The following is a 13981-nucleotide window of genomic DNA, read 5'->3' as shown; positions in this document are numbered from 1 at the left end:
CCCGGGCCGCGAGGGGCCCCCGGGCAGGGCCGCGCCGGGCCGGGGGCTGCGCCAAGGCGCGGCCTGAGCCCAGCGGGCGGCCCCCCTCGGCCTCCCCGGGCCGTCCCGCCCCGTCCCCGGCGGCTCCTCACCGGCAGCGGCGGGACCGGGAGCGGGCGCGGAGCGGAGCCGCCGCCTCAGACCCCGCGCGGCGCAACGCACCCTGCTGGCCCCGGGCGGCGCCGGCCCCGCCCCCCCACGCCTGACGGACAGCGCCGTCCGCCAATGGGAGCCTGCGCCAAGCGGAGCGCGGGGGGCGGGGCCGGAGGAGGGGCGGGGCCCGGAGCGGCCGCCAAGTTCGGTTGCGGCGGCGGCGCGGAGGGCGGGGCGGGGAGGGGGCGGAGCCGGGCGGGGGAGCGGCGGGGGGGGAGCGGCCAATCAAGGAGCGGGGCGGGGAAAGGGGCGTGTCCATGTAAAATAGTTCATTAATATTAATGAAGGGGAGGGGGCACGTGGCCTCCGGGGTGCGAAGGCTCCGGGACGAGCCCCCCCCCGGGACCTCCGGGATCCCCCGGGCTGTGGCCCCTCCTGGGTCCCCGCGTCCCCCCAGACACTGCCAGGATCCCCGGGGCTGTGCCCCTCCCGGGACCTCCCAGGCCGCCCCTGGATCTCCCAGTCTGTGCCCCCTCTCAGGTTCTCCCTCAGGCCCCCCCGGTTCTCCCCGGGATCCACCAGGTCCCGCTGAGATCCCCCGTTCTGTGCCCCCCCCACCCCGGGTCCCCCCAGTCCCCTCAGGTCCTCCCAGGACCTCCTGGCCTGTGTTCTCTCCCCCAGAACCCTCTGGGTCCCCCTGGGATCCCCTGGTCTGTGCCCCCCCCTTTCTGAGGCCCTCGGTGCAGCCTGGCCAGGCTCCTGTGAGCCCCCCCGTGCGGCACCCCCCGGTGCCCCCGGCGCTCTGCCCAGGCCAGCCCTGCGTGTTGGGGGGCTGCAGCAGCCCCGGCCCCCCCCACCCCTCGGGAGCTGCTCTCCGTGTGGACCGGGGCGGAAAATCCATGGGGATGAATCAGCAGCGGGCGGGAGTCACGCGGGGGGAGCGGGAAATCACGCCCTGAATCGAGGCTTTGATTCCCCCCTCGGCTGCCACTGGCACCGGGTAGTGCCTGGTCCCGGCGGGGCGAGGGGGGCCCAGGGTGCCCCCGGGAGCCCCCGAGGGTGGACACAGCCCCGGCCTCAGGCCACCGCTCCCCGGCAGCTTCCCAGCACATCTCAATCCGCAGCGGGGCCACACCAGTCTACACCAGTCCGCACCAGTGGCAGCTGCGATCCCAGCAGGAACCGAGGTGCAGAATCGCCCGGTCCGGGTTGTCCCCAGCATGGGGGGGGGACGCGGCCCCGCTGCCACTGGCGGCGGCTGTGCTGAAATTGGGCTGAAAACCCAATAATCCTGTTAGTGGGGAGAAGGCTGATTTTTCCCTTAATCCAGTTTGCTCCCATATGTCCCGGCCCTCCGCGTCCTAATCCGCTTTGGCTGCAGATGGGCAGCACCGGGCACAGGGGAACCCCCGAGGGGGACCAGGGCCGGGATCTCCCCTCAGGGGGGACACGAGGGACAATGTCCCACACAGGCACCGTGGCCAGTGCGAGGGACAGGACCAGGAGCTGGTTTGGGGGCCCAAAAACTGGATTTTATGACTGGGCATTTTATGACGGCTCCTCATCGCGGGGGGGAGCGGCGGGAACAGGCGGCACGACGGCTCATCCCACGGCTCATCCCGCCGCTCATCCCGCTAATTAACGCTCAGGAGCAGCTTGTTTAAAGCCTGGACCCGAGGGAGGCTCCAGACGCCCTGTGAGGATCCACCAGCCCGAGCCTGCGCTGATTTTGGGGGGCTCAGGCCATCCCCACATACCTGTGACCATCCCACAGAGGTGAGACAGTCCCCACAGAGCTGTGATGATCCCCATGGAGCCATGACTGTCCCCACAGAGCTGTGACTGTCCCCAAGGACCAGCCTGTGGCTGTCAACAGGGAGTCACAGCCATCCTCACAGAGCTGAGTCTGTCCCCACTAAGCCACAACCATCCCCATGGATCCATGCCATCCCCACGGATCTGTGCCACCCCTACAGATCTGTGACCTCCCCATGGAGCTGTGATTGTCCCGAGGTCCTGACTGTGGCCATCCCCATGGAGCCACAGCCATCCCCATGGAACCCTGACCATCCCCAGAGATCCCTGACCATCCCCATGGATCCCTGACCATCCCCACAGATCCCTGACCATCCCCACGGTTCCCTGCCATCCCCATGGATCCATGTCCATCCCCGTGGATCCATGTCCATCCCCACGGATCCCTGACCATCCCCATGGATCCATGTCCATCCCCGTGGATCCATGTCCATCCCCACGGATCCCTGACCATCCCCAGAGATCCCTGCCATCCCCAGAGATCCCTGACCATCCCCATGGATCCCTGACCATCCCCACGGTTCCCTGCCATCCCCATGGGTCCATGTCCATCCCCGTGGATCCATGTCCATCCCCACGGATCCCTGACCATCCCCGTGGATCCCTGACCATCCCCACGGATCCCTGACCATCCCCGTGGATCCCTGACCATCCCCACGGATCCCTGACCATCCCCACCATCTCCGTGCCCTTGGCGCGGCCCTCGCGGCCCCGCCCCCCCCCCCCCTCCCCCCGCCCCTCCCTCTCGTGCCCACGCGGCTCCCGCGCCCGGGGAGCAGATGGTTTCCATAGCAACAGGCGTGATGACGCACGCGCCGCGCGCCCGCCCCCTCCCCACGGGCAGCGAGGGGCGGGGGGCACCGGGAGGGGAGGGGGGGCCGCGGACACGCGTGTGCCCGGGGCACGTGTGTGTGTGTGCGCGGGCACGTGCACGGAGCCCCGCGCGCGCACGCGAGCGCACACGTGAACACACGTGAACACACGCGAACACACGCGAACACACGTGAACACACGTGAACACACGCGAACACACGTGAACACACGCGAACACACGCGAACACACGCGAACACACGCGAACACACGTGAACACACGCGAACACACGTGAACACACGCGAACACACGCGAACACACGCGAACACACGTGAACACACGCGAACACACGCGAACACACGTGAACACACGCGAACACACGCGCGCCCCCCCGGCCCTCCTCGCCCCCCTTTTTGGGCCCCCCCCCCCGCGGCCCCGCGGCCGGGGGCGGCTCCGGGGGGACGCGGGAGCGTTTCTCATCTCTTTATTGAAGGAAGACTATTTCTAGAGTAAAGGCTACATCGTCACCTCGTCCCCTGGGCACGCGGGTCCTCCTGTAAAAAGCCGGGGGGGATGCGGGGAGCTGGGATGGGGGGGGGATCAGCCCGCCCGGGGACACCCCCCGGGGACACCCCCTCGGGGACAGCGGGAGCGGGGCCGGAGCGAGGGGACGAACCTCGGGGCGAGGGGACAAACCTCGCGGGGACGAGGGGCTGGTGACAGCGCGGGGACCCCGCTCCGGCCGGGGGGGGACAAGCAGGGCCGCGACAGAGCTGGGGGGAGCCGGGGGGGTCCCGGGGTGTGGGGCCGGGCCACCCCGCAGGGAGGATTCTGAGGGGTGGGGGGACACCGGCGGGTCCCCGGGGCACATCCTGCGTGGGAGGGGGGCAGCGGGGGGCGCGGGGGGGCCCGGCTGGCAGTGGGGCCGGGGGTCTCCCGCCGGAGCTCACCAGGATTGTGCTGGGTCAGGACCTCCCGTTGGACCCGATGCTTTGTGCTTGGGCTGGTGGCTCCGGCTGCGGCACCGGGACGGGGCTGGGGGGCTCGGGGGGGTCCACGGTGGCAGGACGGGGCTGAGAGGACTGGGGGGGGGGCCACGGCACCAGGATGGGACTGGGGGCTCGGGGGGCTGCGGCACCAGGACAGGACGGGGGGCTTGGGGGGGTCACGGCACCGGGACAGGGCTGGAGGCCCAGGGGGCTGCGGTGCCAGGGTGGGCTGGGGGCTCGGGGGGGCCATGGCGCCGCGCGGGGGCTGCCCCCGCCCCGGGGCTCTGCTCGCAGGAGCAGAGCACTATGGCGTGGGGACGGGGGCGTGGGGAGGGCCTGGGACGCGTGTGACCGTCCCCGAGGGTGACACCGACACCACCACGAGGTCCTTCCCTCCCACGAGGACCGACGGGGGCCGGGGCCGGGGCCGCCGGCTGTGCTGTGAGTGTGGGGGGTGCGGGTGGTCCGGGGGTCCTGCCGTGCCCGGCGGGGGTGGCCGCGTGTCCCTCGGCTCGGGGGGACGCCCCGTCTTCACCCCCAGCCCCGGGGCGAGCGCAGGCGTCCCCGCACAGTCACAGTGATGGCACACGGAGGACGAGGGGACGGTCCCGCTGCGATGCCACTGCCACGTCCGGCCGTGGGGGGGGAGAAGGGGGGTCCGGAGGGGGGGGCACGGGCCAGTCCGGGGCTCTCTACATGATGCTGCACTTCCCCTTGATTTTGTCTGTCCTCTTCTGCTTGCTGGAGCGCTTCCCGTCGATGGTGAGGCTCACGTTCCTCCTCTTCTCCAGGTTCAGCAGCTCCTGGAAGAGCTCCTTGACGTTGTAGTTCATCTTGGCCGAGGTCTCCATGAAGGCGCATTTCCACTCCTTGGCCATGGCCTCCCCCTCCCTGCTCTCCACCTCCCGCTGCGTCTCGTCGCACTTGTTGCCCACCAGCATGATGGGGATGCTCTCCACGCTGCCCTTGATCTGCACGATCTGCTGGTAGATGGGCTTCAGCTCCTCCAGCGACTGCTTGCTGGTGACGGAGAAGACGAGGATGAAGGCATGGCCCTTGGAGATGGAGAGGCGCTGCATGGCCGGGAACTGGTGGCTGCCGGTGGTGTCTGTGATCTGCAGGGTGCACACGCTCTTGTCGCAGCTGATCACCTGGCGGTAGGTGTCCTCGATGGTGGGGATGTAGGTGTCTCGGAAGGTCCCCTTCACGAAGCGCAGCACCAGCGAGCTCTTGCCGACGCCGCCGGCGCCAAAAACCACCACCCGGTAGTCGTTGCTCTGCTCCGGCATCTTGCCCCGGAGGTGCTGCCGCCGCTGCGGGGGGACAGGGGGGCGTCACGCCGGGGCTTCGGGATGGACCCCCCCAAATGCGGCCGAGAGCCCCCCGTGAGGTGCAGCTCCGGGCGGGGGTCGGGCCCCGCCGTGCCCTTGGGACGCCCTTGCTGCCCGGCCCGGGGTGCGGCCGCCTTGGCTATTTTTACCCGGTGCCCGCTGTGGCCATATGGCCGAGCGTGGCCACCGGCACCGCGGCTGCGGCCGAGGCTGCCGGGGCGGCGATCTGGGGGGGCCACGCTGGGCAGGGACCCCCAGAGCCCCCCCGGGCAGCAGGGGCTGGGGTGGCCGCCGGCACGTGGTGGCACCTGGAGCGCCCACCTGGGCTCTCGGGCCCTGCCCCAGGTATGGAGGTGCCATTTCACACACAGGCCACGCTGCCAAATGTCCTGTCAGCCCCTGTCACCCTGCGCTGTGCCCTGTCACCCCCTGCCACCCTGTCCTGCCCTGTGCCACCTGTGTCATCCCTCTGCTCTGCTCCCAGCTCGGGGATGTGTCCGGGAGCAGAGGGACTGGGCACAGCATGGCACAGGGTTGGGCTGGGGAGGGTGGGCTGTGGGCTGGTGATCTGCAAGCTCTGAGACCTCCATGGCCACCCTTACGCTGCCAAACCTCAGTGCCCACTCTCAGGGGCAGGGTCCCCAGGCCTGGGCAGGGTCCCCAGTGCCCCCCTGAGTGGCACAGCCCCAGGGTGTGAAATGAGGGGGCACAAAGAGCCGCTGATGCCGAGCTCTGGGCTGGCCCTGCCTCGGTGTCCCCAGGGCAGCACAGGAGTGGCAGCACCAGCTCTGCCCCACGAGGGTCCCCGGGTGCTGCATTCCCACCCCACGGCACCGGGGGATCCGGATCCCACAGAGCAGCCCCAATACTCCGGCACATCCCCAAACACCAGAGCTGGTGAGGTTGGGAGCTGCAGAAGGAGCCCATCCCCGTGGCCTTGGGCACCCAAGGAGCTCATCCCACAACAGGCTCCTTGGATCCCACCACGCTGGAAGCGTCACCGGCACACGGGGCTGGGGATGGAGTGGGACCGGGGCTGAGCTGGGGCGTGGGAGTGCCCAACATCAGCCAGGGCTGGACAAGGTCCTGCCCTTCCCACCCGAGTGTCTCACCTGTCCCTTCCCACCTGTCCCTTCCCACCCGCCCCAGGCACAGCTGGAAGCCCCCTTGGCCTCGCAGCCATGGTGGGGGGCACTGGGGTGAGAGGCTGGGCTGGATGGACCTTCCAGGAACTGGGGGGGGCCCTTTGGGGTCACCCCCTGGCCTGTGCTCCAGCCCCAACCAGTCCTTGGTGCCTGAGGGTCCGGAGCAAAGCCCCCCCTCAGCTCCTGGGCACGGGACCACCTGCCAGCCCGGGCCTGATCCTGCCGGGGGGCTCTGCTCCCCCCAGCACCCCCAGAACCCTCCCACTTGGGCCCCCAGCGCTGGGGGTGACAAAGAGCTGGTGGAGGGGGCTGGGGGTCGTGGTGGAGGGCAGGGGTGAAGGGGCAGGGACGGGGGCAGGATGGAGAGAGAGAGGCAGGGAAGGGGCAGGGCAGGATGGAGGGATGAAGGGGTAGGAGAAGGAGCTGGATTGGAGGGGCAGAAGAAGAGCAGGATGGATGAGCATCCCGCTCAGGATGGAGATGGAGAGACAGGGGAAGAGCAAGGATGGAGGTGGAGAGGCAGGAGAAGGGGCTGGGCGTAGGGGCAGGATGGAGATGGAGGAGCAGCGAGAAGGGCAGGATGGAGATGGAGAGGCAGGAGAAGGGGCAGGATGGACGAGCATCCCGCTCGGGATGGAGATGGAGGGGCAGGAGCAGGGGCTGGAGGGGTGGCGGGGCAGGGTCGCGGGTCCCACCGCCCCGCTCCCCGCCCGCGCCGGGGGCAGCCCCGGTCCCCCCGCCGGCCGCGCTCCCCCGGCCCCCGCCGCGCCGGTCGCATTGCGGTGCCGCCGCCTCACCGTGTCCTGCCCGGGATCCGCCCTTGGCTGCGGGCGGCGCGGCGGCCTCAGCGCATGGCCCGGCCCGGGGCGGCCCCGGCGCGGCGGCTCCGCTCCGCCCGGCTCGGCTCGGCTCGGCTCGGCTCGCTGCGGCGGCGCGGGGGCCGGTGCGGCGGGGCCGGCTCGGCTCGGCGGGGCTCGGCTCGGCTTAGCTCGGCTCGGCTCGGTGCGGTGCGGCCGCCGCAGAGCCGATCCCGCCCCGCCGCCGGCCCCGCCCGCCGCGCCCGCCCCGCCCGGGGCCCCGGACCCCCGGGCCCGGCCCCGAACGGCTCCGGGACACGGCGGCGGGACGGGGACAAACGGACGGGGATGGGGACAGAGGGACGGGGATGCACGGACAGGGACACACGGACAGGGATGGGGACAGACCGACAGGGACAAACACACGGGGATACACGGGATGGACACGCGGACAGGGATGGGGACAGACAGACAGGAACACACGGGATGGGGACACACGGAGGGAGACACACAGACAGGGACACACGGACAGGGATGGGGTCATACAAACAGGTACACAAATATGGTGACACAGGGCAAGGGATGGGGACGGACAGACAGACAGGGACACACGGGATGGGGACACACAGACAGGGACATGTGGAGAGATGGGGACATGTGGGGATGGGGACAGATGGATGCACAGGCACATGGACAGGGATACCTGGGGATGGGGACACACAGACAGGAACCACACACGGACACAGGTCACATGGACCCACAGGACGAGGAACAGCCCGGGCACTCGTGGACAGGTGGTGACAGGGGACACAGGGACAGGACAGACAGATGCCAACCCCCCAACCTGGCAGAGCTGCCGTGAGCCCCTGTGGCATTTGGGGGTGTTTCGGGCAGTGGGGTTGGGCCTTGGGGACACAGAGGCCACGGTGCCACCCCACTGCAGGACCAGGGGCCTTTGTCACCAACCGGTGTCATCTCCCTATGGCAGAGCCCCAAAACCCCGGAGGGGCCCTTGGGGTCACTGTGGGACCCCCAAGTGCTGGCTGAGCCCCCCCCCCAGTGCCTGAGAGGGACCAGAATGGCCCGAGGGTGACTGTCCCCAGCTCTCTGCCCCACCACTGGCAGGAGGGGGGGCTGGAGGTGACTGGTGGCCCTGGTGGTCTCAAGGTGCCTGTCACAGCCAGGGCCTGCCAGGGGGGGCTCCTGCTTCCCCCCCTTCCTGAGCAGCAGCAATTAAAATCTGCAGCTGCTATTAATAGCAGGCAGCAGGCACCGGGCCACGGCAGCACCCACGCGCTGCCACCACAGCCCGGCGGGAGCAGGGGGGGCCCACGGGGACCCCGGCCCTGCCCGCGGGGTGACAGGGCCCTGGGGGGGGGGGTGGCAGCCGCAGCCCCCCCCCGAGTCCCCCCGCAGGGTGGATACTCCTCGTTAGAGGGAATGAATGAGTTTCCTTGACGGTTTTCCTGCGGCTCCTCCTCGTTCCATTGAGCCCCAGCTCCCCGCCGGGCCCGGCGCTGCGGGGCGGCCGCTCCCGCAGGGCTGAACCACGGCCGGGCCGGGCGGGGGGTGCCAGGGGGGTCCTGTCCCCTCTCTGAGCTCAGCAGGGCTTGGGGATGGGGAGGGGGGTCCGGACAGGGGGGGTTTTTGGCTGCCGGAGGGGGTGGGGGGCACGTGCAGCCGCCGCGTGAGCCGGACGTGGAGCAGCCACGGGGGACATCAAACAACCGAGTGACAGCGAGGGGAGAAGGGCAGGGAGTTTATTGGGAGCCTCCTCCGCTCCGACACCCACCCCGGAGCACGGGATGGTTCCGTGGATAAACCCCCCCGGGGCAGCAGGATGAGGAGGGGGGAGCTCAGCACCTCCTGGCACTTCACAGCCCACCCCGGGGCAGCCCCGATCCCAAAGTCCAGCAGGACGAGGGTGGGAAAGGCAGGATACGGCCCAAAAAGGGACACTCAGCACGGTGTCACCTCTCCCCCCTCGCCCCCCCAGCACAGAGAACCCCCCCGGGGAGCGATGTCACCCCCCAGGAGAGGTGAGACAGCCCCGAGGCTTTGCCACGCCGAGGCAAATCACGCTCCCCTCATCCTGCTCGTTTGTGTCATCCCAGGCCCAAAATAACCTCCCTCCGCCCCCCCCTCCACTCCAGGTTTTCAAAGGAAGATTAATTGACTCGGGGATGTTGCAGCAATTAAACTAACGAGCCCCAGGATCTGTCAGATGATGCTCAGCTGCCTCCATATGCTGCAGCTGGGCCACCGCGGCGGCTCCGCGGCCCCTTCCCGCTGCCGGCACTGCGCCATCCTTGTCATTCCAGCAGCGCTTCCAGGAGCCCGCCGGAAGCTGCTGCAGGAGCGGCGGCTCCGGGTAATTAAAATGCAGCCCCTGCCTGAGCCCGGCTGTGTCACACAGCTGGGGGGGAAGCTCCTTCCCAGCTCCAGCCTCTGATCCCGGCTCCGCACCCAGGAGAGAGCATCCAAAGGGATCAGCAGCACACGGAGCTTCCCTGGGGCCCCGCTCTGAGATCTGCTTGTGTCTCTCTCAGCAGCCCTTCCACCACCTCACACCCCTCCAGGGAAGAGATTCCATTCCTCTGGAAACCTGGAAAAGCCTGGGAGCAGCCTCTGCTCCGACTGCTCAACCCCTCTCACTGCAGAGCTCTGAAAACACAAGTGCTTTCCCTAAAATATTAATGCTGGAAAGTGTTGCTGCCCGTTTCTCACAAGCTCCTGGATCCCGGGCCCTGGGAGTGCCAGGGAATGGACAGGGATAACGGAAGGATTTGCTCCATCTCTGGAAGTGTCCAAGACTTGGAGCAACCTGGTCTGGTGGAAGGTGTCCCTGCCCCTGGCAGGGGGTGGGACTGGATGAGCTTTAAGTTCCCTTCCAACCCAAACCATCCTGGGATTCATCCTATGATTCCCAAACACTAAGTTAACACACTGCTGGAGGTTTTCCTAAGGGAATGCTCAGCATAAGGATGAGATGCAGGGAAGGAAGGAGGGGAGAGGGGCCCAGCCTCATTTCCTCCCTCAGTGCCTGGGAAAGCCGAGCTCCCCCAGCCCCGGGTGGTTGCACTGGAAGCTGTGCCAGAGGGAGCAGCACCCCGGGAATGCTGGAGCCCCACGGGGACGTTATTTTTGGCAGCTCTTACAACCAGGTTTTGCTCCAAACTAAGCCAGCCAAAGCAGCTTAGTGCAGCCCAGCAATCCCTGCTCCCACCTGCTCCGGCCCCAGTCCTGTTCCTCACCTCCTCGGAGCCCACGGACCAGGCTCCCGGCTCGTTCCGGAGTGTGGGCGAGGGGCAGGAGGGAGAGGGGGACTGTGGAGGTTGCAGGAAGCCACACACACTCGAGGAGCTCTCGGAAGCAGCCTTTAACCAGATCCTTAATGTTTGTGCCAGCTGATCTCCGCAGCCCCACGGGCAGGGACAATCCCTTGGGATGTTCCTCACTCATCTCCCTCTGGGCACGCGGGAAGAGATCCTCCTCCTGCAGGTAATCATGGAAACACCCCTGGGCCGGGCTGTTCCACCTGCCCGCGGAGCTCCGGCGTCCCTGCAGCGGGAGGGGCGGCTCATCCCGCCGAGCTTGGCTTCCCGAGGCTCCCGGCTCACCACGGGATGAGCACCAGCCCGGCCAGCAGGGCATAGCCCAGCACCAGGCACAGCACCTTGAGCAGCCGCTGGCTCTTGTCCTCCAGCTCCCTGGCCAGGATCTCGAAGAAGGTGACGAAGAGGAAGGTGCCGCCGGCCATGCCCTGCAGGAGCAGGGACACGACGTCGCTGGCGGCGCTCCGGGTGCTCTGGATGCCCATCCCGACGCCGATTCCCAGCGGGATCATGAGGCACACGGCCAGGGCCAGCTTGGCCGCGTCCCTGAGCGGCAGCGCGGCCCTGGCCATGCTGATGCCCAGCGCCACGGCCACCAGGGTCTCGTGGATGGCCACGCCCAGGAACAGGCTGATGACTTTGCCGCCGTCCTCCTGCAGCCCCAGGGCCAGCCCCTCGAAGATGGAGTGCGTGCACAGGGCGAAGACCAGCCCCAGCAGGCGCAGGGGGCCGGAGCGGGACAGCTCGGGCAGGCTCAGGTGAGGGGGGTGCCCCCCGTGCTCCCCGTACAGGGCCCGGCCCCGGGGCGAGGCGATGAAGGGACTCTCGTACTCCGAGTCGCTGCCGCCGTCCGAGCCCGCGTTGAAGGTCTCCAGGTCGATGAAGGAGGGCTTCTCCTTCTGGCAGCTCAGGACGAGCTGCTCCACGAAGACCGTGACGAAGAAGCCGACCATCACGATGGTCTCGGCCACCGGGTAGTCCGTGGTCACGTTCCCCTGCTTGAGGACTTCATCCAGCTGGGAGGAGGCAAAGGATGCACAGTGAATCCATCCCTCCGAAGGGAAACGGTCCCGCTGTGCTCACACGGCCCCACACGGGCACTGGAGTGATCCATGGCACTCCCACACCCCTGGACACCCTGCCATGAGACAGGGAATCCTTTTGCCCTCCCACGTTCCAAACACACGGAGTTGGGATCCTCACGCCCCAAAAAATCCCCCAAATGCCCCGTGACCCCGTGGAGACAGCCAGCAGTAGGGCAGGGAGGTGGGCACAGCTCACCCTCACCATATGAGGCACCAGGCACAGACGTTTGAGGGGGCTCCACATCCAGCTGGACACAGACCCCTCATCACCCCCATTCCCGCAGGGAGCGGGGCCTGGAGGGCTGGGCCCCTGCAGGCTCAGGTGTCCCCGGCACGGGCATGGCCAGCACTCACCTTGCCCCTCACAGCTGGCAGCAGGGCGTTGAAGCAGGTGGCCAGGAAGACCCCTCCTCCGAAGGAATTCCAGAGGGCCAGCACCTTCCTGGAGCGCTGGGCCTTCTCGTGGTCGGCCTCGATGACCCTCACGGGCAGCAGGGCCCCCGCCAGCACCAGCACACAGATGCCCAGCAGGCACAGCACCTTGGCCACCACGATCCTCATCCTGGCGAGGGCTCAGAGCGGGGACATGGGCACGGACACAGGGAAAGCTGCTCCCGGGATCAGCACCTGTGGCAGGGGGAGAAAACAGGGAGTTTTTGCCTTTACGAGCCACGGGAACCACCAGGGAAAAGTGCAATTGCGTTAAAAAGTAACTTGGAAGCGCTGCTAAATTAACAATTCACGTAAACGAGATGTTGGGGCCACCCCAAACCAGCCAAGTTTTTAAAGGTTTTATCTGGAACAGCCCCCCTGTGACAGGGAAACGCCCAGTCCTGCTGTGGGATCCAGCTGAGCCCAACCAACTGATCAGCTCCCGGCTTTTAACCACGAGGAAAGAAATCCACACCTCTGGCTTCCACCCAGAAACCCCCCAACCTCAGGTTTTTCCCTCTCTTTCCTGATTTTAACCCAAACCAGCCCCCGCCAGACCCTCGAGCTCCTGAGTGCAGCTGCAGCCGGTGTCCCTGAGCGGGGCTGGAAGCAGCCCAGAGGGAAAGGGATCCCCAGGAATACCTGGTGGCTCTCCCGACCTGCTCCTTTGGCAGCAGCACTGACACCCAGGCTGTGGCACCAGCCTGGAACGAAGGATTAGCTCAGGTACTGCTCGGATTAGTGGCTCAGAATGAAGCATCCAAGTGACGAAAAATATTCTGTAAAGCAGGCAGGGCCCTGTGGGAGGCAAAACAAATGGTTTCCTGATCTGTGAACCCCTAAACCCCAGGTTTTCCGCTGAAAACAGGACACCTTCCCCACAGCCACACTTGTCTCAGCACTTCCAAGCCCTGAAACCCCTTGAGATCGCGCTGGAAAAGAGGGGGGTGGGCAGGGGGCTCCTCCCAGACCACCGGCACAGGGTAAACCTGCTGGAGCACCCCAGAGGGGAGCAGAGGTGGAGGGGGGGGCTACAGGGATTGCTGGGAGAGGAGTGGGCGGTTTTAGAGGGGCATGTTCAGCCGGGGAGACCCTCACAGAGGGTCGGGGTCCACCCTGAGCCCCTCAAGGCCAGGAGGGGGCCCAGAGCCCTCACAAGGGGTTGGGGTCCACCCTGAGCCCCTCAAGGCCAGGAGGGGGCCCGGCCCGACCCCCTCACAAGGGGCTGGGGTCCACCCAAGCCCCCTCAAGGCGAGGAGGAGGTCCGGCCCCAGCCCCTCACACAGGCCCAGGATCCCCCCTGAACCCCCACACGGGTAGGGGGCCCTGTCCCCCGCCTCCCCGGCCCCCCAGCCCCGCTGTGATCCCCCCGAGCCCCCTCCCGGCCCCTCCATCCCCTCACGAAGCCCCCGCCCCCCCCTCACCCCCCGTTGCCCCGGTAACCGCCCCCCCCTCACTCACGGCCGGTCCCGCCGCTCCCCGGCCCGGCCGCCCCGCGCGAGCCCGCCCACGACGCCCTCCCATTGGCCGCCGCGGGAGAGCCGGCCGCTGATTGGCCGCGCGAGCCGTCCATCAACCCTCCTGGGAGCCGCCGGGATTAAGGTCCGCGGGAAACGCGCCCCCGCGGCCGCGGGTTCCGGGACAGCGCCGGGTTCGCAGCGCTGTCCGGTGCTGAGCGGGATCGGCGGGAACCGGGAATGCCGGGAATGGGAAACCCCCCCCTGGGAGAGCGCCCTCCACCCGCCGTCCCCTGCTCTTACAGCTTCCAACTGCGTGTGGTCAAAGCGCACAAACTGCAGCCCCCTGCGAGAGCTGAAGTGAACCTTAAAATCCCATAAAATTCCATTATTTTCGCTGTCGGCTCCCAGAGGAGCTGGGGAACGTGGGAGTCTGGAAGGAAAAGTTAAAAAGCAGGCATCAAGGACCTGCCACAGCCCTGCAGGGCAGGAGCAATTCCCCGTGGAAAGCTGCACACTGAGCTCCGAGGTGTGAAAAGAAAACCAAGAGAGGCAGAGAAAGAGAACAAGTTACAAAAGAACAAGGAGGGCAAGGGAAGGAACAGCACTGAAATGAGCTGAAAACTGGGGGGGGGAACCGCCTGTGGTTTC

The 13981-nt window shown here is 67.6% G+C and overlaps 3 protein-coding genes across 5 annotated transcripts in view; all 3 read right to left on the bottom strand.

The window, feature by feature from the left end:
• GNG7 (G protein subunit gamma 7) overlaps positions 1-221 on the bottom strand; it is a 52557-nt gene extending 52336 nt beyond the window's left edge. Inside the window, exon 1 of one of the 2 annotated variants that reach the window (XM_027731017.2) lies at positions 132-221. The gene's annotated coding sequence lies outside the window, so the exon portion shown is untranslated. The remainder of the gene's footprint in view (positions 1-131) is intronic. The other variant, XM_027731015.2, reaches the window with a different exon arrangement.
• Positions 222-4308: 4087 nt separating this feature from the next.
• Positions 4309-7123, bottom strand: DIRAS1 (DIRAS family GTPase 1). Its single transcript, XM_027744878.2, has 2 exons — positions 7022-7123; positions 4309-5061 (listed from the first exon to the last, which is right to left on the bottom strand). The coding sequence occupies exon 2, from the start codon at positions 5035-5037 to the stop codon at positions 4441-4443; it is 597 nt and encodes a 198-aa protein (XP_027600679.1). The 5' UTR covers positions 5038-5061; positions 7022-7123; the 3' UTR covers positions 4309-4440.
• Positions 7124-8764: 1641 nt separating this feature from the next.
• SLC39A3 (solute carrier family 39 member 3) lies at positions 8765-13368 on the bottom strand. Of its 2 annotated transcripts, XM_027731002.2 has the most exons (4): positions 13335-13368; positions 12516-12671; positions 11796-12068; positions 8765-11372 (listed from the first exon to the last, which is right to left on the bottom strand). In XM_027731002.2, exons 3-4 carry the CDS (start codon positions 12000-12002, stop codon positions 10638-10640), a joined length of 942 nt encoding a protein of 313 aa, XP_027586803.1. In that variant the 5' UTR covers positions 12003-12068; positions 12516-12671; positions 13335-13368; the 3' UTR covers positions 8765-10637. The 2 variants fall into 2 exon arrangements, with proteins under 2 accessions (XP_027586803.1, XP_027586804.1); XM_027731003.2 differs by lacking the exon at positions 13335-13368 and having other exon boundaries at positions 12533-13122.
• Between the last annotated feature and the right edge of the window lie 613 nt (positions 13369-13981).

Source organism: Pipra filicauda, unplaced genomic scaffold, assembly GCF_003945595.2.
Source record: "Pipra filicauda isolate LSUMZ 115617 unplaced genomic scaffold, ASM394559v2 scaffold548_size709544_pilon, whole genome shotgun sequence".
NCBI classification, from domain to species: domain Eukaryota; kingdom Metazoa; phylum Chordata; class Aves; order Passeriformes; family Pipridae; genus Pipra; species Pipra filicauda.
Note: the sequence above shows the minus strand (reverse complement) of the source record. Positions and strands in the feature narration are given on the sequence as shown.

What these genes read in the sequence shown, in the direction of transcription:
- DIRAS1 (XM_027744878.2), bottom strand. Translation starts at nt 5,037, where the DNA reads ATGCCGGAGCAGAGCAACGACTACCGGGTGGTGGTTTTTGGCGCCGGC.
- SLC39A3 (XM_027731002.2), bottom strand. Translation starts at nt 12,002, where the DNA reads ATGAGGATCGTGGTGGCCAAGGTGCTGTGCCTGCTGGGCATCTGTGTG. An exon ending in TGCCAGCTGTGAGGGGCAAG is followed by an intron (nt 11,373 to 11,795) that starts GTGAGTGCTGGC and finishes GCCTCCTCCCAG; the next exon opens with CTGGATGAAGTCCTCAAGCA.